Raw genomic sequence first — 24,604 nt, 5'->3', positions numbered from 1 at the left:
AGCCTTTTATCCTTCCGATATCACTTTTATTTCACTTCTTTTCACATCCGACACGTACACCATGAGAACCGGCTGTTCATATAGTATTAAACATATATTAAACAGAGACGAGAGACGAGAAAAATACGAGATGATTAATGCATGATTAATTCCATCCAATTTAATCTGTGAGGGGTCATATTGTATTGGCTCAACAGTGTACATCTGTATCTAGGAGAAAAAAAAAAACAACTTCTTAACTTTCAGTGGAAGACTAAAATACATTTTGTTCCAAGTAATTTTAAGCACCTCTATTGGTCCATTTATCATTACATTTTGAGACATTTTAAGACTCAGGAAATACAATAGACATGGTCACAGATAGTAGTTTTAATGGCATACAAATAAAAGAAAGAAATAAAATAAAATATATATATATATATATATATTTAACCTAGAATTATACATTCATGTTATTTTCTTTATTTTAGTGTATATTTTTTGATTATACATCGGCAAAGACATGGGATAGCACTATATAAATTGATCTAGAGCAGGGGTATTTAATTAGGATTCAGTATGCTCTAGTTAGAGAAAATTTCGTCAGGATAAGGTCCAGACCGTCGTCCTTTTTAACTTGTGTTATAAATATTATATAATTATATAAATAATATTTTTTTATACTCTATCTAGTAGTTCTGTCAGTGTTTTATATATATCATCAACAACTGAAAGACAAAACAAATTACACATACTATTCAGTATATTTCAACAATATTGATTGTTTTAAATATGTAGGCCTGTTACAATAATAATAAATGTTACATTACTGACTTATCATACAATAAATAAAAACACCCTCAATAATTTAACTTATCGAGTAGATTAATGTGAATCTGTATGTCAACTTTGTTTCAAAATGCAATATTTATTCTATTTAATTTTATTTATATTAGATTTAGGCCTGCCTTTCATGATAATTACATAGATAACAAATTAGAATATCAGCTTTGTTAAAAAAACAAACAAACAACAACAGCAGTTTTATGTTATTTAATATTATTATTACTGTTAGTATGTTTTATTAATGTCGTTTTTTAATGTCTTTTTCTGGTGCGCACCATGTGAATTAGCCTTCCTCACTTTATTCTCTGACTGCTGCTTCTCACTGTGTGCTTATCCTGTTTGGCTCCGCCTCCCCGCACCTGCACAGATCTGATAGGAGGAGAGCGTTTGGTGATCTTACAGCACACGTGATTGGTCTACGAGTTTACTGCGGTGCAAAGCACAAAAAGTTATACTGTGAAGACGAGTAAAGTTCTGTCGCTTTAAATGAACACTGTCAGAATTAAATCCTTCTCAGTAGTTTATTATGACCTCTGATTTAGACTGTGGGTTTTAAGTTGTGAGGTGTTATCTTGTTATCTCTCGAGTGAGTTTGAGAGGATGAACACAAGCCAGTATGCATATGGCAAGTAGATATATATATATACGTGAATTTTGGGAATCTGGTCGTAGAATTATGTTAAATTAATTTAAAAGATGTTGAATTAAATAGCATAAAAATAGCATTTTTTTTTACTTGGAGTTACACATTGAGTTTTATTGTCTCAGAGTGTGGTTTATTTGTGTGTGGTCCCAGTGTTGGATCAGTGTGTATGGTAATGGCCTGTGCAGGGCGCTGTGTGTCAGGGTGTGTGTGAGCGATCGATAGACGTGTGAGAGCGGCCTGGTCAGGGTGATCCTAATTAGCAGGGCTTTAAGAGAGATTAGCTCCTCCTCAGCTCAGTCTGACAAACAAGCCTAGTACAATCAGCCGCTACCCAGAATCCCTGGCAGGAGCCCAGTACACGGAAAAACAGTGGGTAGGAGAGGAGAGGAGCTCACTGCCTTTAAAACACTCACACACAAAAACACACACAAAAGCTCACATTTAAACGAATCAGATTCATAAAAACATATATCAGACATCCCAAGTTGCAAAAGTTGATTTCAGGGAGGTTACCCCCCAACCACATACCCCCCCCCCCCCCCCTCCCCCTGGCCAAAAACACAAACAAACAAACAAAATAAAATTGCGCACACACACCAAAGGATAACAAAACGTTACTTTTATATTCATTCATTTTACGTTTTTTTTAAATTAAATTTAGAGTATTCAGAGGTGACATTAAATGAGTTTTATCTTTTTTCTTTTTGGAAGGCCCTGCCTCTGCATTCCTTTTTTTTTTTTGGAAAAAAAAAACCTTTATTTGACAAAAACTGACAGTTAAAATATCACAAAAAATCGCACAACATCAAAAACATTTCATATCATATTACAATAATTAATAATATTGCCTCCGCCATGATCTGCTTTCTCTCACTCACTGAACAAATCCCGTCAGGGAGTGGGGAAAAAACACTGCCCGCCCACACTAAAAACTGATTGGCTGTCTCACAGACTCTTTGCAGAGAACAGGCCAATCAGAACCCTCTCTGTTTTCTCTCTCTCCTTCCCACACGCGATTAGAGAATAAAAGTCTGTGGCCTGTGTGGCGTTTGGGGCACTCATTCTGAATTCCGGGAGATTATATGTGACTCGCGGGCATCAGGGAGCCACTACCCAAATGCGGGAGACTCCCACAGCTTCAGGGAGACTGTCTGTTATATGCACATACACGTCCACTACACGCCCCAAAAGTACTTCCTCTCTGAAGCTCAGACTAATAAACATAAACCTACTGGCACTAATGGCTCTATTTTAGTGATCTATAGTGAATTATGGTGGATTGTGGATCGCACAGCTGGATTTATGGCATGTCAGTGTGTCTTTGCTATCATAACGACAGGAAAAGTATGCCTTGTGTAGCTCGAAACACATGAAAGGCATTAACTAAATATTTTAATTAATCATTAGTGCGTTTTTTTCACGTAACATATGATTAATTGCACTTGTTCTTATTCTTAAGGCGCAAGTTTTTATAGTGGATATTTAAATGTAAATAAAAGTTGTTTTCAATTTGGTAAAATCAAAGAAACTTATTCAATTCAATTCAATTCAATTGTATTTATACAGCGCTTATTACAACAAAGGTTGTAACAAAGCAACTTTACAGGAAAACAGGTCCACGCCTCTTATGAGCAGCACCACAGAGATGCCAATTTTATGGTGACATAAACTCCCTTTAAAAACTCCCTTTAAAAAAACTCCCTTTAAAAGGAAGAAACCTTGGAAGGAACCAAGACTCAGAACTCAGAAACTTATAGTTTTTTAAGTGGTCTCTATTTTTTCCAGAGCTGTATATGAACAATGAATAGCCCCTTACAGATATCTTTTGTTTTTTTGCCTTTTTTATATACTTACATTCAGTATCATACAAATATAACATGAGTAAATATAAAGAAACACTTCTTAAATGATGATTTTATTTATTATGGGGAAAAAAAGAAATCCAAAACCAATCTAGTCCTGCGAAAGTCGTCTCTGGTTAGTAGAGACTGTTACTCCAATATAAGCAGGATAAACAGTTTTTAATATGGTTGATTTCAGAAGAAATAATAAATGAGCATGTGTCCCGGTACTTTTGTCTGTATAATGTAATTGTAGTACAGTATTCTGAGCTATGCTTGCTGGATCTGAGATGTTAAAGTGTGAGAGTGTGAAGGTGGGGGACGTTTCTTTTGTTCTGTAGCTTCAGGCCGGGTTCTGTACGCTGCTGCTGTTTAATGAGAGTGTGAAGAGATTCAGTTTACAGGTCAATTTACACATTATCACTCATCAGCTACTTTCTTATCCTGCTGGGAAAAGCCTGTAGCACAGACTACTGTTCCTCTGTATACCAGAACTTCTCTCTCTCTCTCTCTCTCTCTCTCTCTCTTTTCCTCTCAGATGTTTCAATCTCTTCCACGTCTACAGGTGTATAATAATAAAAGCAGCAGCTAGTCATGCAGACTGCTTCTACAAACATTAGGAATGGAGCTCAGAATCTGATCACTGATCATCTATCAGTCTGGAAAAGGTTATAAAGTCATTTCTAAAGCTTTGGGACTCCAGAGAACCACAGTGGGAAAACATGGAACACTGGTGAACCTTCCCAGGAGTGACTGGCCGACCGAAAAAAAATACTTCAAAAGGGCATGAACAACTCATCCATGAGGTCCCAAAAAAAAAGAACCCGGAACAACATTTAAAGAACTGCAGGTCTGACTTACGGACTCAATTAAGATCAGTGTTAATGATTCAATAATAAGAATAATAAGAGTCTGGGTGAAAATGGTCTCCATGGGAGAATTCCAAGATAATAAAACAAAAAGACTGCTGACAAAAAACAGAAGAACACAACCACTCGTCTCACATTTACCAACAAACATCTTGATGATCTCCATAACTTTGGGTATTAAATAGTCTTTTGACTGACACAACAAAAGTGGATCTTTTTGGAAGGTGTGTGTCCTGTTAAAGCTGGTGTAAAACTAACACATAATTTAAAAAAAGAACATCATACTTAACATAAAAACATGGTGATGGTAGTGTTTGTGTGTGATGGTCTGGGGCTGCTTGACAAATTGCTGTAATAGATGAAAGCAGGAATTCTGCTGTTTATCAGACAATCCTGAAGGAGAATCAGAATCCGGCCATCTGTTCCTTAGTGACCTCAAGCTCAGGAGTACTTGGGTTCTGCAGCAAGACAATGACCCAAAGTACACAAACACAAAATTCACCTCCTAATGGCTTAAAAAACTAAATGATTTGGTTTTGGAGTGGCCTAGTGAAAGTGGCCTAGTGATTGAGATGCTCTTGTTGATGCTCTTATACAGATGGTTAATGAGTACCACTTTAAAATAAGACTACCTTTATAAAGAGTTTATAAATGGTTTACAATTAGTGTATTAAAGGTTACTAATTAGGTTGTAAATGCCTTAAAAAGCATTAATAATCAGTTATAACACATACGTAGAAAGGGCAACAATGACCTGTTGTTTGCCAAATAGTGCACCCATAGCCATCTATTTTGTTGCCCTTTCTACGTATGAGTTATAACTGATTATTAATGATTTTTAAGGAATTTACAACCTAATTAGTTACCATTAATAAACGTATTGTAAACCATTTATAAACCCTTTATAAAGGTAGTCTTATTTTAAAGTGGTACCGGTTAATGCAGAAAAAAAAATCTATTAAAACAATTCTGTAAAGAAGAGTGGAACAAAATTCCTCCACAGAAACACTGATGAATTTATACAGAGGCAGCAGGAGAATTAGACGAGCCCAGATCCAGTGATGTGAATATGTGAACAGTATGCAGATGAGCAAATTTCATGGCATGAGCTACTGAGGACTGCACTGACATCCAGCAGCCACACACACACACACACACACCTAGTAGAGTGGCAGGCAGACAGCAGGGGATGCATGCACTCCAGACCTGGCTGCAGAGGGCAGATGCAGGCTGGCAGCCGCTGTGGCTCGACTGTGTCCTGATCTATTTATAGAGTTCCTGCCCCATCAGGGACCTTCAGCCGGACAACACAGCTCCAACACAGAGAACTAACCTACAACTAACCTATAGAACCACATACCCCCTTTATCTTTTTATATAAATCTAATTTAGACAACAAGTATCTCCCAAATGTTTCCAAAAAAAGACACTAAATAAACTGAGGAGTCCTGTATTATACAACTGAGAAGGAAAATCTGGATAAACTTCAGTCAGCCTGCATGAGCTCAATTTTAAATTCATCCATAAAAAAATAAGACTAAGATACAACACGGTGGCCAAGACCATACCCCAGTTTTTCAGGATGGATTCCACTTAGAACAGGTTGAAAAAGAGTACTGCCAGTATTGCTGCGGAGGTTGAACCCCTAATGTCTGCATGGCACTGTCCTAGAAGAAAGCCTCTTCTAAAGCTGATGCACAAAAAAGCCTGCAAACAGTTTGCTGAAGACAAGCAGTCCAGGAGCATGGATTTCTGGAACCATGTTCTGTGGTCTGATGAGATTAAGATAAACTTGTTTGACTCAGATAGTGTTCAGCATGCGTGGCAGCGCTCTGGTGAGCAGTAGCAAGACAACGGTCCAAAAGAGCACTTTATGTGGTTAGCAGGTGATGCTAATTCTGCTCAAGCAGTGGGAGCTGGGGTTAACAGCAGGCTAGAGTCCAAAATACTCACCTCTGAACGGCAAAAGAGCTAGTGCTTAGTGTGGTTAGCAGCTAATGCTAATTCTGCTCAAGCAGTGCTAGCCAGGGTTAGCAGCAGGCTACAGTCTAATGATACTCACCTCAGAATGATGAAAGAGCTAGTGCTAGCTTTGTGCGGTTAGTGGGTAATGCTAATGCTGCTCCAGTAGTGCTAGCTAAGGTTACCAGTAGGCTACAGTCCGATAATACATATCTCTGAAAAGCGAAAGAGCTAGCACTTAGCACGTTTAGCGACTAATGCTAATGCGGCTCAAGTAGTGCTAGCTAAGGTTAACAGCAGTCCGATAATACTCCCCTTTAGAACAATGAAAGAGGTATGCTTAGCGCGGTTAGTGGATAATGCTAATGCTGCCCCAAGCAGTGCTAGCCAGGGTTAGCAGCAGGCTACAGTCTGATGATACTCACCTATGAGCTTAGCGTGGTTAGCAGCTAATGCTAATGCTGCTTCAGCAGTGCTAGCCGGAGTTAACAGCAGGCTAGAGTCCAAAATACTCACCTCTGAACGGCAAAAGAGCTAGCGCTTAGCTTAGTTAGCAACTAATGCTAATGCTGCCCAAAGCAGTGCTAGCCAGCGTAGCAGCAGGCTACAGTCTAATGATACTCACCTCAGAATGATGAAAGAGCTAGCGCTAGCTTAGTGCGGTTAGTGGGTAATGCTAATGCTGCTCCAGTAGTGCTAGCTAAGGTTACCAGTAGGCTACAGTCCGATAATACATATCTTTGAAAAGCGAAAGAGCTAGCACTTAGCGTGGTTAGCAGCTTATGCTAATGCTGCTTCAGCAGCGCTAGCCGGAGTTATGTTTAATGCTGTACTTCAGTAGAGTGGCTTTAATTGCTTCTTAATACCTGACTGGTAGAATTTAAACATAAGGGGCACTGGATTATAAAGCACACTGTTAATTTTGGGAAAAATGAAAGGATTTTAAGCGCACATTATAATGCAAAAAATACGTTTAAAAGTGAAAACTGCAGTACTGATAGTTCCACCCTCTGCAGCCAAGATCTACATTCTATATTGAGTGTTTCTTGTTCAGCTGGTTAGTGGTGGAAGCTGCTGCTGCTGAAGCGGCTCTGAAGCTGCAGGCTCTGCTGTGTGTTTAGAGGAAGTCCTGGCAGCAGTGGGAGGATTAAAAGCTGGAGCAGAATCTCTGCAAACACCCCCCTGAAAACCCCTCTAATTGATCCCCTTCAAAACACAAACACAGGCTGCAGAAGGCAGCCCCCTCTGTCAGCGTGGCTCGGCGTGGGGGGGGGGGGGGGGGTGGGCTGCTCGTTTGTGTTAGCGCTGGGCTGCGGAGGATCTGATCATTACTGGCCTCCGTCGAGGAACACAGGGTCACATGTTCAGCATATGCAGCCCACCGCCCTGCTTCCTCCACCTGCCTCGGATTAGTCGCCGACCCTTCTGACAATTCTGACGTCAAAAAAAAAAAATATATATATATATAGATTAATCACGACAATATTCTGTAATCAACTGCGAATAATCACACTTGTTCTTCTTAGAACGCAATTTTTTTATAGTGAATATTTAAATGTAAGAAAGTAAAATGCAATTAAGCAGCAACACTCTCAAGCTTCGTGCTATAACATGTAATATTGGCACTGCTGTGATGCGGTTGTAGACACAGGGCTGAAGTCCAAGTGCCGAAGATCAGCACAGCAGTGCCAATATTAGACATTATAGCAGAAACCTCAAGTATATTATTGTGATTATACCACAGTTCCATTATCACTGTTTATTAAAAGACTTTGAGTTAAACAGGACGAGAAAATGTGATCGGTTTGGTTATGTTTTTTTTTTTTTATTAAAGTTTGTTTACTTCGGCGCCCCCCAGCGGCCAGACCTTACATTCAGCTTTAAAGAGTCCACCTTACATTCAGCTTTAAATACCTTATATTAACTGAAAAATATATACACTTAAGTTTTTATCTTAACCTGATATTGGTGGCTGATAAGGTGTGTAATAATGCATATTTTTGAATTGCGGGGCGATTTATTTATTTGTGGAACCAAGTCTTTGTCTGCGCCCCCTATTGGAGACCTGGTGATTATTCACTGTGCCAGTGGGATTCATTTGGTTTGTATTTGGTTTGTAAGCACTGCATCGTTGTTAGGTTACCTGTATGTGGTGAAGTAAAACATAGAGAGCTTCGGTTACAGTGCATTACCGGCTGATAACATCACTCATAAAACGATTCTCACTGGGGGGAGATGACCATTTAAATGGCCTGGGGGAAATGTGTAACAGCCAGTATTCAGTATCTGTAGCTACGCTGAGAGCGTAGAGAACCGGAGTGTGTTGTGCTGTACCACAGAGTGTGTGTTGGTGCTGCATTAGATGAAGTATGAACTAATAAATAAGTAAGTGGAATACTACCAGAGCCGAGCCACTAGGATAGATAGACAGACAGACATACAGACAGAATGAATTAACTCAATTTTGATTGCATTTGTCCACAGTATATTTAGCCAGTAGTGCTGTGGAACATCCAGGTGCTCTTTTGCCAACTTCAAACGTGCAGCAATGTTTTTTTTTTTGGACAGCAGTAGCTTCCTCCATTGTGTCCTCCAATTAACTTTATTCTTGTTTCATGTTTTCTTATTGTAGATTTTTCAACAAAAATGTCAGCATGTGCCGAAGATTTCTGTAAGTCTTTAGCTGACACTCTAGGATTCTTCCTCACCTCATTGATCATTCTGCGCTGTGCTCTTGCAGTCATCTTTACAGGACTTTGCCATGCCTGGGGAGAATAGCAGCAACAGTGCTGAACTTTCTCCATTTGTAGAGTGTCTGTCTTACCGTGGGCACATGAACTTCAAGGCTTTTAGAGATACTTTTGTAACCCTTTCCAGCTTCATGCAAGTCAACCATTCTTAAACTGAACATGGGTCTTCTGAGAACTTGATCTTTTGTTTGAGGCATGATTCACATTAAGCAATGCTTCTTAAGAACAGCAAACTCAAACCTGGTGTATGTGTTTTTATAGGGCATTTAAGCTTTAACTAACACATCCAATCACATCTCATCACATCCTGGGTCCAATTAGCTCTTAGAAAAGTCATTAGCCTAGGGGTTCACATACTTTTCCACCCTCACTGTGAACATGTTAACATGTTGTGTTCAAAAAAACATGCTAACATGTTCTTTTCTGTGTGGTATTAGTTTAATCAGGCTGTGTTTGTCTGTAGTTGTGAACACATTTAATGACCAATTTATGCAGAAATCCAAGTAATCAAGTATATGTCCCAAGTAAGATAGATAGATAGAAAGATAGATAGATAGATAGACAGACCCCCAGAATCCACCAATACACACACTAACCTGAATACAGCCATGTAAAGGCTGGGTTCCTCCATCACCCCAATAACATATTCTGGACATTAACACCCATCCTGTGTCACAGACCCACCAGTATTTGGTAGGTTGGTATTTTTCCAGGCCCTGCAGCAGCTGATTCAGGACAGAAGGTGGGGGTGGGCTCGTCTGTTTAATTAAAACGAGTCCAGTTGGTCAGCAGCCTGCGAGCCGCGGTCCTGACTGAGCGTTTTAGACTAAAACCCTGAGGAGAATCTCTAATCCTGTTTCTGGGTTTAGGAAAATAGAAACTCTTACTGCTGAAAACTCACCTAATCTGTATACTGCATCTCTCTGACACTTTCTAGCATCACTGTCACCCTGAACAATGATGGACAGATGAATGACAGAGAGAAAGAAGGTGAAGGAAGTGATGGAAGAGCGGTGAGTGTGTGTTGTGGGGATGACACTGACGTGCCCATGACTTTGCTGTGTCGAATGGAAGCTAAAGAATAAATGTTTATATTTTGTAGAGCATTTAGAGGGAACTCTCACTATTTCTTTTCTGAGGCAGTCCTGATGAGTGCCAGTTTCATCATTTTCAACATTTCCTGACCATAATTTCTTAAAGTATTTTTTTTCTTCACTTAGTTGAGTAGTTCTTGCTTCTCATAATATGGATTAGAACATTACTCAAATATTCACTATGCACTGTATACCTGTAACTCTACCTCTTCACTACTTTACTTTAACTGATGCTCTCAAACACTTTATTAAGAGACAAGAAATTTAAGTAATTAACTCTTGATGAGTTCAGCACAGCTGTTAACTGAAAGCCTGAATTCCAGGTGACTTCATTACTTGACACCTCTTCATACTGTATAATGCATTATAACTGCTTTCTTACTAAACTGAAAACAAAACCTCAGAGCGAATCAGCGAGCCATGGAACAATGGATACTTAGAATTAAATTGGTACAGAAAAGTCCAAATACCACCATCCAAACTTCATGGAAACTTCACACTAGACCTCGAGCAGTTTGGACTGTGTGTCTCTCCACTCTTCCTCCAGACTCTGCTCCCTTAATTTACAAATGAAATGTAAAATTTACTGATGATCAGTGATGGTTTGGAGAGACATGTCATCTGCTGGTGTTGATCCACTGTGTTTTATTATCAAGTCTAAAGTCAGTGCAGTTTTGTTTTCCCACAAAATCTTACAGCACTTCATGCTTCTTCCCTCTGCTACTGACAACTTTTATGAAGATGTGGATTTCATTTTCCAGCAGGACCTGACACACTGTCCACACTGCCAAAAGTACCATTTTCTGAGATACTTATTTTGGGGGTTTTATTGGCCATAAGCCAAAATCATCAACAATAAAATAAATAAATGCTTAAAATAGATCACTATGTGTTTAATACATCTATATAATATATGAGTTTAGCAATTTGAACTGAATTACTCAAATAAAGTAACTTTTTTCTATGATATTCTAATTTTTTAAGATGCACCTGTAAGTTTATGACATATGTAACTCACAAATATACAGTAGACTGAGAATGTCAAAAATGATGTATATACAGCTCTGAAAAAAATTAAGAGAGCACTTCAGTTTCTGAATCAGTTTCTCTGATTTTGCTATTTATAGGTTTATATTTGAGTAAAAAGAACATTGTTGTTTTATTCTATAAACTATAGACAACATTTCTCCCAAATTCCAAATAAAAATATTGTCATTTAGAGCATTTATTTGCAGAACTCAAATAATGCAAAGAAAACAAGTTCAGAAATCAATATTTGGTGGAACAAGCCTGGTGGTTTTTAATCACAGTTTTCATGCATCTTGGCATCATGTTCTCCTCCACCAGTCTTACACACTGCTTTTGGATAACTTTCTATCTTTACTCCTGGTGCAAAAATTCAAGCAGTTCAGCTTGGTGGTTTGATGGCTTGTGATCATCCATCTTCCTCTTGATTATATTCCAGAGATTTTCAATTTAGTAAAATCAAAGAAACTCATCTTATAATTAATATAATAATACAATAAACCCAAAGCAATATACAGTAGATGTGAATAGAGTTTATAACCATGGCTGACTTTTCCTTCCTAATGGCCTGTAGTTCTTCAGGAAAAGGGCCGCACACAGACTGAAGAGGTGAAGTGTGTGTGTGTGTGTGTTCTTTTACTGTCAGATGCCCTTGGAACACACATCAGTGCCGGCGGATCCCATCAGACCTGTCTGTGTTCTCGGTGGATGAACGCTGCTGGAGTGTGTCCACCGGTTTGACACCTGACACCCATCAGAAAGCCCCTTGCTAATGCTACACACACACACACACACACACACGCAGAGGTTTGTTTTTACGGTGGTTACCTGTTGTACATATGTATGCATACACCAGAAACCTCTTTTATTCATATAGGACACAGTTTTTTTGGGTGGTGGGTTATTTATTCTCAGCACTGCAGTGATTAGCACTGATTAGCATGGTGATGGTGGTGTATGAGGTGTTAGTGAGTGTTGTGCTGATAGTACAGTGAGTGGATCAGATACTGCAGCAGTGCTGCTGGTGTTTTTAACCACTGTGTTTAATCTCTCACTGTCCTCCACTCTATTACAAACTCCTACCTACAGCTAAAACACCCTGTAGATAAAGTAAAGTCAGAGACAGAAGCTCTGAATCTGTACCTGCACAGATTACAGCGTTAATCATCCTCTAGTCTTTCATCAGTGGCCACAGGACACTGCCCACAGAATGCTGCCCGCAGGATGTTGTCCACAGAATGATGCCCAAAGGATGCTGCCCACAAGACTCTTGCTTGTATATTTCAGGTTGGTGGACTATTCGTTGTACAGCAGAGACCCTGAAATGTTTAAAAACTCCAGCAGCACTGCTGCGTCTGATCCACCTGTACTAACAGAACACACACTAACACAAGGAGAATCACAAGGAGGTGTTGTTCATTTTTATTTTTATTGTGTTTCTATAAAAACTTTGAAACTTTTATGCTTTTCGATCTTTGTGAAAGCTTGAATACTTGCTTACTTAAAGGTTCAACCCTTTTTTAACACATGATTTTTGTTTGCATTAAAATCTGTCCTCTGTTGAAAGCAGCATTCAGTGCAGTGTAAGCTGTGCAGTTTGTTCGGTGTGGTGGGTAGTATTGCTCACTGGTTTATATATTGAGAGAATTCAGACATTACACAACACAGCTGGTCTCCTACATTCAGTCTGAATCACTTCCTGACTCTGTCTGACTGTGCGTTAACTTCACTTCCTGTCAACAACAAACAGGAGGAAATCTGAAGACTCTACTTGAATGAAATGGGTGTAAAGGCCATTAATATTTAGGAATGTATCTTTCAGAATGTGTTATTTAATGGCATTGATTGTGAAATGTTAGAAAAATAATAATATGTTCAAATTCCACTACGGTGTAATTTTTAATATAGATTTCAGGGAATCTTTCTCCATTAATCACCTATTGAAAAGTCAGATATTAATACCCCTATATATCTGTCTGTCTGTTTTATTTCTGTGTTTCAGTGGGGAGCTTGTTGAGAACAGTTGAGAGATGTGCCCTACATTTCCCAGTCCCTCCCTCTCAATGGGACCAGAAGAGAAAAAAAAACAGAAAGGCCCTAAATGTCAGAAGTGAGCGGAGGTGAAGTGAGTTTCCCCCAGCAGGGAGTTTATCCTCAGTCCCAGAGCAGCTGAGCTGATCCTGGGTCAGGTATAATGCTCTGTGAAAGCTCAATCAAGAGAAAAGCACATGTAAGTAACGTGAGAAAGACAACCATCAGAACTGTGCTGCTCAGTTTGTGTACTGAATCATTCTTTACAATGCTGAGCCAATCAGAACAACCATTACCCGCCAACATATACAATATGCCATTCAGAACAATACGCAGCCAATCAATAAGATACTCAGTCAATAAGAACACTTGCCAGCCTACCAGAATGATGCACCACCAATCACAATTATGCCTAATCGCTGACAACAATGTCCAGCCAATCAGAGCAATGGTCAGCCTATTGGAATGATTCCCAGACAATCAGACAAATGCCTAAATGCCTATAAGGGAAAATGTACAGCCAATCAGAACCATGCTTAATCAATCAGAACTAAACGATCAACCAAAAATAATGCTTCGCCAATAAGAACAATACCATCCAATAAGAACAATACCATCCAATAAGAACAATACCCAGCCAATCAGAACAATACCCAGTCATTAAAAACAATAACTAGCCATTCAGAACAATACCCAGACAATCATAATTATCCCTAGCCAGTCAAAACAATGTCCAGCAAATCAGAACAATGCCCAGACACTCAGAATTATGCCCAGCCAATTGGAATGATAGCCAATAAAAAAACTGGGCAGCTAATCTAAAAAGAGGCCTTGCCAGGAAAACACACAGCCAATCAGAACCATGCGTATTCAATCAAAACAATAGTCAACCTATAAAAACACAGGCCAGTCTGTCAGAATGATGCACCGCCAATCAGAACAATGTGCAGCCAATCAGAACAATGCAGAGCCAATCAGAACAATGTCCAATTAATCAGAACAATGCCTAGCCAATCAGAATAATGCCTAGCTAATTAAAACAGTGTCCAGCCAATCGGAACAGTGTCCAGCCAATCAGAACAATGCCTAGCCAATCAGAACAATATTCAGCCAATCAGAAAATGGCTAGCTATTATTCATAAAATCAGAACAGTACTTAGTCAGTCATGAACACACACAAAAAACTCCTAATAACAATGCAAGTATATAAGAACAATGGCAAGCCAAGTGAATTAAAAGACATTTAGCCAATAAAAACAATATTTAGCTAATTAAAACACTTGCTAGCCAATCAGAATAATGCCTAGTCAGTTAGAAGAATGCACCTGTTAGATGTTAGGTGTTTAGCCAATCAGAATATTGTGTAGCCAATTGGAACAATAATCAATAAGCCAGATCACTGTATATTGAATCAGAATTATGTTAAAACAATAAAAAAAACATTTAACCAATCAGAATATTGCCCTTGTAGTGTAGTGAGTGGGCCACAGAATTGGAACACAGCCTCTGTTACTGTACATATCCATATGGTTCTCTTCTCTTCTCTTCTCTTCTCTACTGTTCTCTTCTCTACTCTACTCTTCTCTTCTCTACTGTTCTCTTCTCTTCTTTACTCTACTCTTCTCTACTCTACTGTTCTCTTCTCATCTCTTCTCTTCTCTACTGTTCTCTTCTCTACTCTACTCTTCTCTTCTCTACTGTTCTCTTCTCTTCTCTTCTCTTCTTTACTCTACTCTTCTCTACTCTACTGTTCTCTTCTCATCTCTTCTCTTCTTTACTCTTCTCTTCTCATCTCTTCTTTACTCTTCTTGTCTCTTCTCTTCTTTACTCTTCTCTTCTTTACTCTACTCTTCTCTACTCTACTGTTCTCTTCTTTACTCTTCTCTTCTCATCTCTTCTCTTCTTTACTCTTCTCTTCTTTACTCTACTCTTCTCAACTCTACTGTTCTCTTCTCGTTTCTTCTCTTCTTTACTCTTCTCTTCTCTACTCTACTCTTCTCTTCTTAACTCTTCTCTTCTCTTCTTTACTCTACTCTTCTCTTCTCTTTTTTACTCTACTCTTCTTTTCTCTACTCTACTCTTCTCTTCTTAACTCTTCTCTTCTCTTCTTTACTCTACTCTTCTCTTCTTTACTCTACTCTTCTTTTCTCTACTTTACTCTTCTCTTCTTTACTCTATTCTTCTTTTCTCTTCTTTACTCTACTCTTCTCTTCTTTTCTCTACTCTACTCTTCTTAACTCTTCTCTTCTTTACTCTACTGTTCTTTTCTCTACTTTACTCTTCTCTTCTTTACTCTACTCTTCTCTTCTTTACTCTACTCTTCTCTTCTTTTCTCTACTCTACTCTACTCTTCTTAACTCTTCTCTTCTTTACTCTACTCTTCTTTTCTCTACTCTACTCTTCTTTTCTCTACTCTTCTTGTCTCTTCTCTTCTTTACTCTTCTCTACTCTTCTCTACTCTGCTCTGCTCTGCTCTGCTCTACTCTACTCTTCTTTACTCTTTTCTCGTTCTTTTTATGTTTCTTTTTCTCTCATTTCTAGAGTACACTGCCTGTAGCTCTACAATCTCTGTGTTTTTGCTGCTTTAATGTCCAAGTTTCCTCTGTAGGATCAATAAACTTCCACTCTTTCAAGTCGTTTCTGTTTCTGTCGTTCCTCCTCCTCCATCTCTCTCTCTCTCTCTCTCTCTCTCTCTCTCTCTCTCTCTGTGTTGTTAATACATGGGCCCTCAGCAGGCTGGTATTCAGGGTCTTGAAGAGTGACTCATGTTTGCAGGAGCTGTAAATGATCATGGGGCGTGTGAATGAGGACGGGCCGGGACGCCCACCTGACCCGGCCGTTACACAGCGACAAGGCCTCATGAGCTCTACAGCAGAACTGCTCACCAAACCGGAGAAACACCTCGTAACACAGGAGACTCTTCAACACTGGTATAGCATTCGATAAGCTGTGGATGCTGGAGATCAGCATACTGCTGATGCACTAAGACCCTGTTCACACCTTGCACGAACATGCATCCTGTGTGATCTGATCATAAGTGGGCAGAACAAATTACAGGTGTGACCAGGTTACAGTACATCTCGAGGATGAATCAATCTGATCACATGTAGAGATGTTCTCAATGCGCTGCCCACAATAACCACAACACTGCCACTTACAAGGAGTTCTGCATCACTGGATCTTACAAAATAACCAAGATACCACACCGTCCACCGTCCATGTGGGTTAGCCAATTACACTCTATCAAATGGATAAAGATGTACACATGGCTGGAGCACAAACGAAACTAGCTGTTTCATCTGGGATTGAACTGAGGACTCCATCCAAAGAAAACTGGAGGACTCTTAATGTAACTGGCCCTGCCTCCAAATCCGCCTCCAGCAGTGGAAATGATGTGATCAGAAATCAAATCTAATCAAACAGTTTCACAGGAGTTGCTAGGTGTGTGGTTGCTAAGGTGTTCCTAAGTGGTTGCTGAGGTGTTGCTAGGTGGGTGGTTGCTAAGGCGTTCCTAAGTGGTTGCTAGGTGGTTGCCAAGGTGTTGCTATATGGTATCTGTGGTGGTCGCTATGGTGTTGCTAAGTGGTTGCTATGACAACCATTTGTGATTGGACAACTCAGGATGAATATTAACGCCAGGTGTGAACAGGGCCAATGTGTATGTCTGAATGTTTGTGGACACCCCTTCTAATGAATGCATGCATTGCTGACACATGATGTGCAAATGCACACACACACACAGAGCTTGTCTACTCCTTAAAGAGAAGACGTATTGCCAGTACATTAGGACTTGAATAGCAGATAAATGCATATTGGAAGCAACTGGCACCATTCCTAAAGCCAGGCATGGCTTAGAGAGGTTTATATTTAACCCTTGCAGCATTGATTGAGCTAAGGATAAATGGAACTGTGTTCTCTGGGATAATGGAGCTCCATCCCATACTCTTGGAATCAGCAGTTGGGGGTGGAGTGGAGTCATGATCGTCCAACATCCTAGCCTCACTGAAGCTCTTGTGATTGATCCAGTGCAATCAAATCTTGTAGAAAGACGTAAATAAGACTGTAGAGACAGATTCTCCAACTGAAGCAAGATACACTAATGCTTTAATGCTCTTGATTGCAGAAGAAACAAGGAATCAGCTTGCATTCAAAATCTTTGAATCTTTGCTGCTGTATTCTGGATCACCTGGAGTGGTTTTACTACACAGGCTGGGAGGTTAGATAGTAGGGCATTGCAGTAGTCGAGGCGTGAGATGAACCACTGCTTGTACCTTATTATAAACCAGGATGGCTACACAACTGAAGAAGGGTTAGAACATCTACTAAACATCAGGCAGGTCTTGTGGGACAACTTATAATACGTTAGTCTTGGTGCCAGATACCACAGATACCACAGAACTCCTTCTGAGATCTTGTGGAGTCCATTTGTTGAAGGATCATGGCTAAATTGGTGGCACAAGGAGAACCTACACAACGATGTGATCGTTTTATTTAGTTCATTTTATCTAAATGATGTTTAGATTTATTTATTCATCTGTAGTTGTATTTTTATTAGTTTTATTAACTTTGATTCCTACTCTAAAATTCTTACTTCTACCTTATTTATTTTATTATTTTCTTTTTGTTATAATATCAATAACACTTTATAATAAGTTTCATTAATATACCATAAACTAATGATTAATACCTGTTATTTTTCACATTTTTAGAAACTAAAAAGTTACTATCACATTTGTAAATACTAATGATCGCATTGATAAACATTTGCCTGGTTTAAAATTTGTAATTACTAGTAGAGCTAGTAATTACTATATATGCTGTAGAGCTGTAATTACTATTTATTAATGTTCAAATTCTGATGAGCTCATGATGATTTGCTAACATTTTTAATATGAATATCCATGCTGATAAATAAGTGTCATGTGTGAGCATTTGTTAATATTCCAATTCTAATGAACTAATGCTTTGTTCACATCTACTGATCATTAGTTAAAAATATATATTAATGAAAGTTATTATAAAGTGTTACCATAATATCTTGTATATCTTATTAAAATGTTGTTTTATTAATATTTATTTATTCTATTTTTTTTGTCAATCCCTTCTCTATGTAATTTCTCAATTGATTGATTGATTGATTGATGTGCAGGTGGTTTTAATGTTATGGCTGATCTGACTTGATACAGTTGATAGTCCAGTCCTCTAGCGCAGAGCTGACATCCGTTTTCCACAGGGATTTATAACCTGTTTCCGTCACACGTTCTCTACAGTACAGGAGAATGAAATGCGTTTGCTGGATTTGGTTTTTACACGTACAAAAAAAAGAGAGAGAGAGAGAGAGAGAGAGAGAGAGCAAGCAGGAGCGAGTGACAGAGCTTATGCAATAGCTTTCTCTTTTATAGCTGTGACGGCTGTCTTTTTCTGTGAACCAAAATAGAATCAAACACTCTCTCTCTCTCTCTCTCTCTCTCTCTCGTTCTCTCTGTGCCCAAAGGGGAGAATTTGATATCTAAATTTAACAGCTTAAGGGGGTGGAGGGGAAGGATTTTTGTCTGAAAAACATCCACAGCTCCCAACAAATCAGTCAGAGCGTCTGACCGACATTTACAACCGCAGCTCATTTCCTTTCAAATTCATCTTTATAAAATGCGAGCTTGTGTCTGTTTTTTCTGTTAACTTTTGCTTTAAAAGTGCAAAGAATAAGAGAATATAAAACACCTTACGCTGTTTCTTCAGTCAGATAAAGACGAAAGGTGGCATGGTGCCTTTCTAAACTGGGGTCTTCGGTTCAATTCCCTACCTGGGTGGAGTTTCTTTAAAAAATAATAAGAGATCAAACTGAAAACCTCTGGAATATAATCAAGAGGAAGATGGATGATCACAAGCCATCAAACCAAGCTAAACTGCTCGAATTTTTGCACCAGGAGTAAAGCAGCATAAAGTTATCCAAAAGCAGTGTGTAAGACTGGTGGAGAGGAACATGATGCCAAGATGCATAAAAACTGTGATTAAAAACCAGGGTTATTCCACCCAATATTGATTTCTGAACTCTTAACACTTTATAAATATGAACTTGTTTTCTTTTTTTTTTTTGAGGTGTGATAGCTCTGCATCTTTTTTTTATTTCAGTCTTTTTCTCATTTTTTTCAAATAAATAATCTAAATGACAATATTTTTATTTGGAATTTGGGAGAAATATTGTCTGTAGTTTAAGGAATAAAAGGACATGTTCATTTTACTCAAACATAAACCTATAAATAGCAAAATCAGACAAACCGAGAGAGCTGTATATATATATATATATATATATATATATATATATATATATATATATATATATATATATATATATATATATATATTGTTAAAATATCATCTCGTTCTCATAAACCCCATATTGGGTCTCATGAAATAAGTGTGTCATCACACCCTTACAATGAACACTAACACACTACCTCCAATACCTGCTCTGTGGTGGCCTATCCTGTGGGGTCCTGAGTACTAAAGAACAAGGTAGAGGAGGATAATAATAGTATTAGTATACAGAGAAACAGATACAGCACTGCAGTCTGTAATTATAGTAGAACTACAAAGTGCCCCTGTATGATTAGTGAAGATGAAAAAATGGATGGTGATCATAATGCTACGTTTAATCTGATCTGTGTGTATATATACTGTATCTGAATAAGTGTAGTTTGGAATAACTGGATTATAAGGCACATTATCAATTAAATATATATATTTTTGGTCTATTTTCATACAAAAGGCACACCGGATTATAAGGCATCGCCATGTTTCCCTTCTAATGGGGAAGCTGGGGGAAGTGCTTAAGTAAAAAAACTGTCATTATTAAAAAAAAGCATTTTCTTTTAAAGTTAATTGAGTGCTGGATGTTAATCTACACAGATTTCTCTCCTGAAAACGGTTTATTGGGTGAGTAAAGCACTTTTGTTTATTTACAGTAAGCTTAGATTTCCAATATTTTGTCTAAGGGTGAGTTTTTAGTTAAGTTTCTCCAGCACTAAGACTGGGTGCAGCAGCATTAGCATTAGCCGCTAACCGCAATGCTAGCGGGGCGTTAACGCCACCAGATATCGCTAGACTGAGGAACTCTGAGTGTTCTGTTAACCCAGGGTGCTATCAGCTATCGGTTCGTCCCACGTAGCTTGTTTTAACACTGCAAACATGCTACAGACTACAGTCCAATATACTCACCTCTGAATGCTGAGCAAAAGAGCTAGCGCTGCGGTTAGCGGCTAATGCTAATGCTGCTGCACCCAGCCTTAGTGCTGGAGAAACTTCACTGAAAACTAACCCATATAATGCTGGACTTTAGCAAAGAGTGGCTTTACTGCTCCTTAATACCTGACTGGTAGAATTCATAACAAAGTTAGTTAGTTAAATCTAATTCTAAGAGATTTATAGAATTATAGAATCATTAATATTGAAATTAAAAGAGCAGCAGCTCTGTTTGATCTTTTTACTATCGTCAGAGACAGTGGCAATATCTGCACTGAATCTGGCAGTGGCTGCAGGCTGCAGATGGGGCTTCATCAAATTATCCTGCACTGCTTTAGAATGGGTTGTGCTCTGACATGGCAAAAGTCACGGGACAGCAGTTTGTAAAATGTTCATGAGGTGTATGTTGTGAGGTGCTATCTTGTGAGTGAGGTAAGTTAAACACTGGCTAGTGGAAGGTCTGTACCTTCCTCCTCACTCTTACCTATTTTGCTCTCTTTATCTATTTCTATCCATCCCTTTTCTTTTCGTCTCATCCCTCCCTCTTTTTTTACTTTTGCTACCTGTCTCTATCTCTCTTTCTCTCTTTTTATCTCTTTCTCTCTGACTTTTAACCTGGTTTCTGCTTGCAGATTTTACATCATATCTCTTTCTATCTCCCTCTCTGTCTCTCATTCTGTCACTCCCTGTCTCCCTATACCTTTTCTCATTTTCTCTCTCTCTCTCCTTCTCTTACTCTTTCCCTCTTTTTTTCTTCTACTCAATCTCTCCATCCCTATATCTCTTCTATGTCTATATCCTCTATATCTATTTTGCTCACTCGTGTCTCTCTCTCTTTTTCTTCCATCACCCTTGTTCTCTCACTCCCCATCTTCCTATACCTTTCCTTACACTCTTACCTGTCTCACTCTCTCTATCTATCTACCTCTACCTCTTTACCTCATCCCTCCCTCCTTCGCTTCCTGTCTGCGTACTCTTTTTTACCCGTTTCTCTGTCTATCCCTCCCTCTCCTTCTCATTCCCTCACTTCCCGCCTCCTTATACCTTCCATTTACTCTATCCTCTCTCACTCTCTCTATACATCTACCTCTCCCTTCTCCCTCTCTTTATCTCATCCCTCCCTTCTTCACTACCTGTCTCTCTATATACAACCCCCTCTCTCTCTCTCTCTCTCGCTCTCTCGCTCTGACTTTCAACCTTGTTGCTGCTTCAGATTCTACATCACCTCCCTCCTTCTTCTCTCTCATTCCGTCACTTCCTGCCTCCCTATACTTTCTTTCTCTGACTCTTTTATCCTCCTTTCCACACTCAGAATTTACATCTACTCTCCCACATGCGTTTTAAAGCTCTCTATTTTCTTCTCTTACTCTCTCCCTCTTTTTTATTTCTCCTCTCTTTCTCTTTCTCACACCCCCCTCCCTATATTTGTTCTCTCTTTTTCTCACTTATGTTTTTGTTTCTCTCTCTTCCCTTCATCTCTCTTTTGGTCCCTCACTCCCCACCTTCCTATACCTTCCCCCTCACTCTTATCTTTCTCACTCTATTTATTCATCTACCTCTACCTTCTCCCTCTCTTTCCCTTATCCATCCCTCCTTCACACCTTGTCTGTCTTCTTTATCTTTTATCTATCTACAACCCCTGCTCTCTACCTCTCTCGCTCCCTCTCTCTCGGAAGTTCGACATTGTTGCTGCTTCAGATCCTACATCACCTCCCTCCCTTTCTCTCTCATTCTGTCACTCCCTGCCTCCCTATACCATCTATCCATTTCTCTCTCTCTTTCTTTCTCGCTCTCTTTTCTTTGACTCTTTCATCCTACTCTCAGGAATTACATCTTCTCTCCCACTCTCTCCTTCTGTAGCTGAGGCAGAATGAAATGCATATTTAAACCTCTCTCTTTCCTTCTTTCCCTCTTTCTATTTATTCTCTCTTTCTTTCACTCTCTTTCTTCCTTCCATTTCTCTTGTTCCCTCACTCCCCACCTTCTTATACCTATCCCCTTAATTTTACCTTTATCTCTATCCATCCACCTCTTCCTTCTCCCTCTCTTTGCCTCATCCCTTCCTCCTTCACACCTTGTCTGTCTTCTCTCGCTTTTATCTGTCTTTCTATCTACAACCCCTTCTCTCTCTCTCTCTCTCTCTACTTTTCTTTCTCTCTTCTACTCTTTAACTTACATCATCTCTCTCTCTCTCTCTCTCTCTCTCTCTCTCATCCCATCACTCCCTGCCTCCCCATACCGTCTCTCTCTCTCTCTTCTTCTGACTCTTTCATCCTCGTTTCTACTCTCAGAATTTACATCTTTTCTCCCACTCTCTCCTTCTGTAACTGAAGCAGAAAGAAATGCATATTTAAACCTCTCTCTCTCCTTCTCTCTCTCTCTCTCTCTCCCTCTTCCCCCTCTCTCTGTCTCCTTAATGCTCCATATTTCACACCTTTTGAAGTACAGCGATTATTTATGGCATGCTTTAAATGAGTCACCTGAGCGGAGGTGAAATTCCCAGTCTGTTACTCCAGTGAGAATGAAAGATCAGACAGATCTCCCACTATTTCCACTATTCCACCACTTCTCTTCGTCACCTCGGATCCTCAGATCCTCCACAACACCCTCACGACCAGAGCCGGTCTGCCCTTTCCTGGAGCCCTCAGCAAAATTCTGATAAGAGTCTCTCCTGCCTGAACTCTGAGATCATTTGTGAAACTGATATAGGAGTTAAAATATAGTAAAAATGATACAGGAGGGTTTTAATCACACATCATGCCCATATACAGGGCCAGAGTTTCATTTCATGCTGGAGATTCACTTATACTATATGCAACAGAGGCAACTCTTGCTCTTCCTTTCCTGGGGCGGTCCTGATGATTGCCAGTTTCATCATAATGTTCATAATATATTGACTGACCTTCATTTCTTAAAGTATTTTTTTCTTTACTTAGTCGAGTAGTTCTTGTCATAATATGGATTAGAATATTACTTTAATAGGGTTATTCACTCTATACAAAATAATTAACTCTTGATGAGTTCAGCACAGCTGTTAACTGAAAGATTGTATTCCAGGTGACTCTACCTCATAAAAGCATAGAGTCGTTCCAAGCTGTTTATCTAAGCAAGAGGAGCTACTTTGAAGAATGTAAAATATAAAAAGGATTTTTTTTTGTTTGTTTGTTTTTTTTAATTAAATAATTCCATATATTTTTATTTATAGTTTAGATTAATTAAGTATTACTCTACAATGCAGATAATGTAAAAGTGTTATTAACTATTTACAAAAGTCATTATTAATTATTGCTTATTCATTATATTGACCATCAATATGTGTGTTTTTGGGTTTGTGTGTGTGTGTGTGTGTGTGTGTGTGCGCGCGTGCACGTGTGTGTGCGTATCTCCCTCCTCGCCAATCTCCCGAATTACCCCACATTACACACTGCGCACGCGTGATCCGGTCTGAGCCGCGCGCAGCTCGCGCGAGTCTCCCAGTCTCTCTCTATCTGTCTGTCTGTAACACACACACACACACGCAGGCACACACACACACACACACACACGCGCGCGCGAGGAATCTCCCTGCGTGCATCTCCTTCCGCGCGCTCCCGGAGACGCTCCCCGCAGGACCCCCTGAAGCCCCCGAAGCCCCCCTCGCCCCCCCACCCCCCCAGCCCGCCGGGTTTGGATGGCCGTGCCATGGAGGAGGAGGCTCCGTTCCGGAGGGTCAAGACGCGGCGCAAGCGGAGCCGGTGCCCGCGCGGCGTGCCGCTGCCCGCGATCGCGTGCGAGGACGAGTTCGACTGCAAGGAGCTCGAGGCGCTGTTCCGCGGCTACGGCCTGAAGCTAGAGCAGACCGCCACACTCAAAGCGCTCGCGGTGCTCGTGGCGCTGTCCTGCGCGCTCGCGGCGCTCGAGCTGCTCTCCGGCGGGACCGGCGGCGGCGGTAGCAGCGGCGGGAGCTCCGCCACGGTGGCGCGCGCCTCCCACCCGGTGCACGGCGTGGTGTTCGCCTCGCTCTTCGTCGTCACCAACGTGAAGTACCTGCGCGCGGCGCAGCTGCAGCAGATCGCGCACCTCGCGCTGCTCTTCAGCTTTACCTTCTCGCTCCCGTGCTGCCCGTTCCCGCGCCTCGCGCCCGGCAGCGCCGAGCCGCCCCCCGCGCCGGAGCACGGAGTCTGGCAGCTGATGCTCGTTACCTTCGTGGCCTACGCGCTGCTGCCGGTGCGCACGCTGCTCGCCGTGCTGTTCGGGATAGTGGTGGCCGTGTCTCACACCACGGTCACCGCCACCAGCGTCACCGCCCGCACCCACAAACTCTGGAGAACCGTGAGTTCAG

The 24,604-nt window shown here is 40.2% G+C and overlaps 1 protein-coding gene and 1 long non-coding RNA gene across 2 annotated transcripts in view; both read left to right on the top strand.

Moving 5' to 3' along the window:
• Nucleotides 1–11,633: 11,633 nt before the first annotated feature.
• Nucleotides 11,634–16,132, top strand: LOC111194339 (uncharacterized). The gene is made up of 3 exons (XR_002651030.2): nucleotides 11,634–12,300; nucleotides 13,016–13,243; nucleotides 15,820–16,132. It is a non-coding gene; the product is annotated as an uncharacterized LOC111194339 (long non-coding RNA).
• Nucleotides 16,133–23,930: 7,798 nt separating this feature from the next.
• Nucleotides 23,931–24,604, top strand: part of adcy1b (adenylate cyclase 1b) — a 173,205-nt gene continuing 172,531 nt past the window's right edge. The window contains exon 1 of the mRNA XM_049482059.1: nucleotides 23,931–24,594. Coding sequence (XP_049338016.1) covers nucleotides 23,965–24,594 — 630 coding nt within the window. The 5' untranslated portion in view covers nucleotides 23,931–23,964. The remainder of the gene's footprint in view (nucleotides 24,595–24,604) is intronic.

The sequence above is a fragment of the Astyanax mexicanus genome, chromosome 8 (genome assembly GCF_023375975.1).
Source record: "Astyanax mexicanus isolate ESR-SI-001 chromosome 8, AstMex3_surface, whole genome shotgun sequence".
In the NCBI taxonomy this organism is placed as follows: domain Eukaryota; kingdom Metazoa; phylum Chordata; class Actinopteri; order Characiformes; family Acestrorhamphidae; genus Astyanax; species Astyanax mexicanus.
Note: the sequence above shows the minus strand (reverse complement) of the source record. Positions and strands in the feature narration are given on the sequence as shown.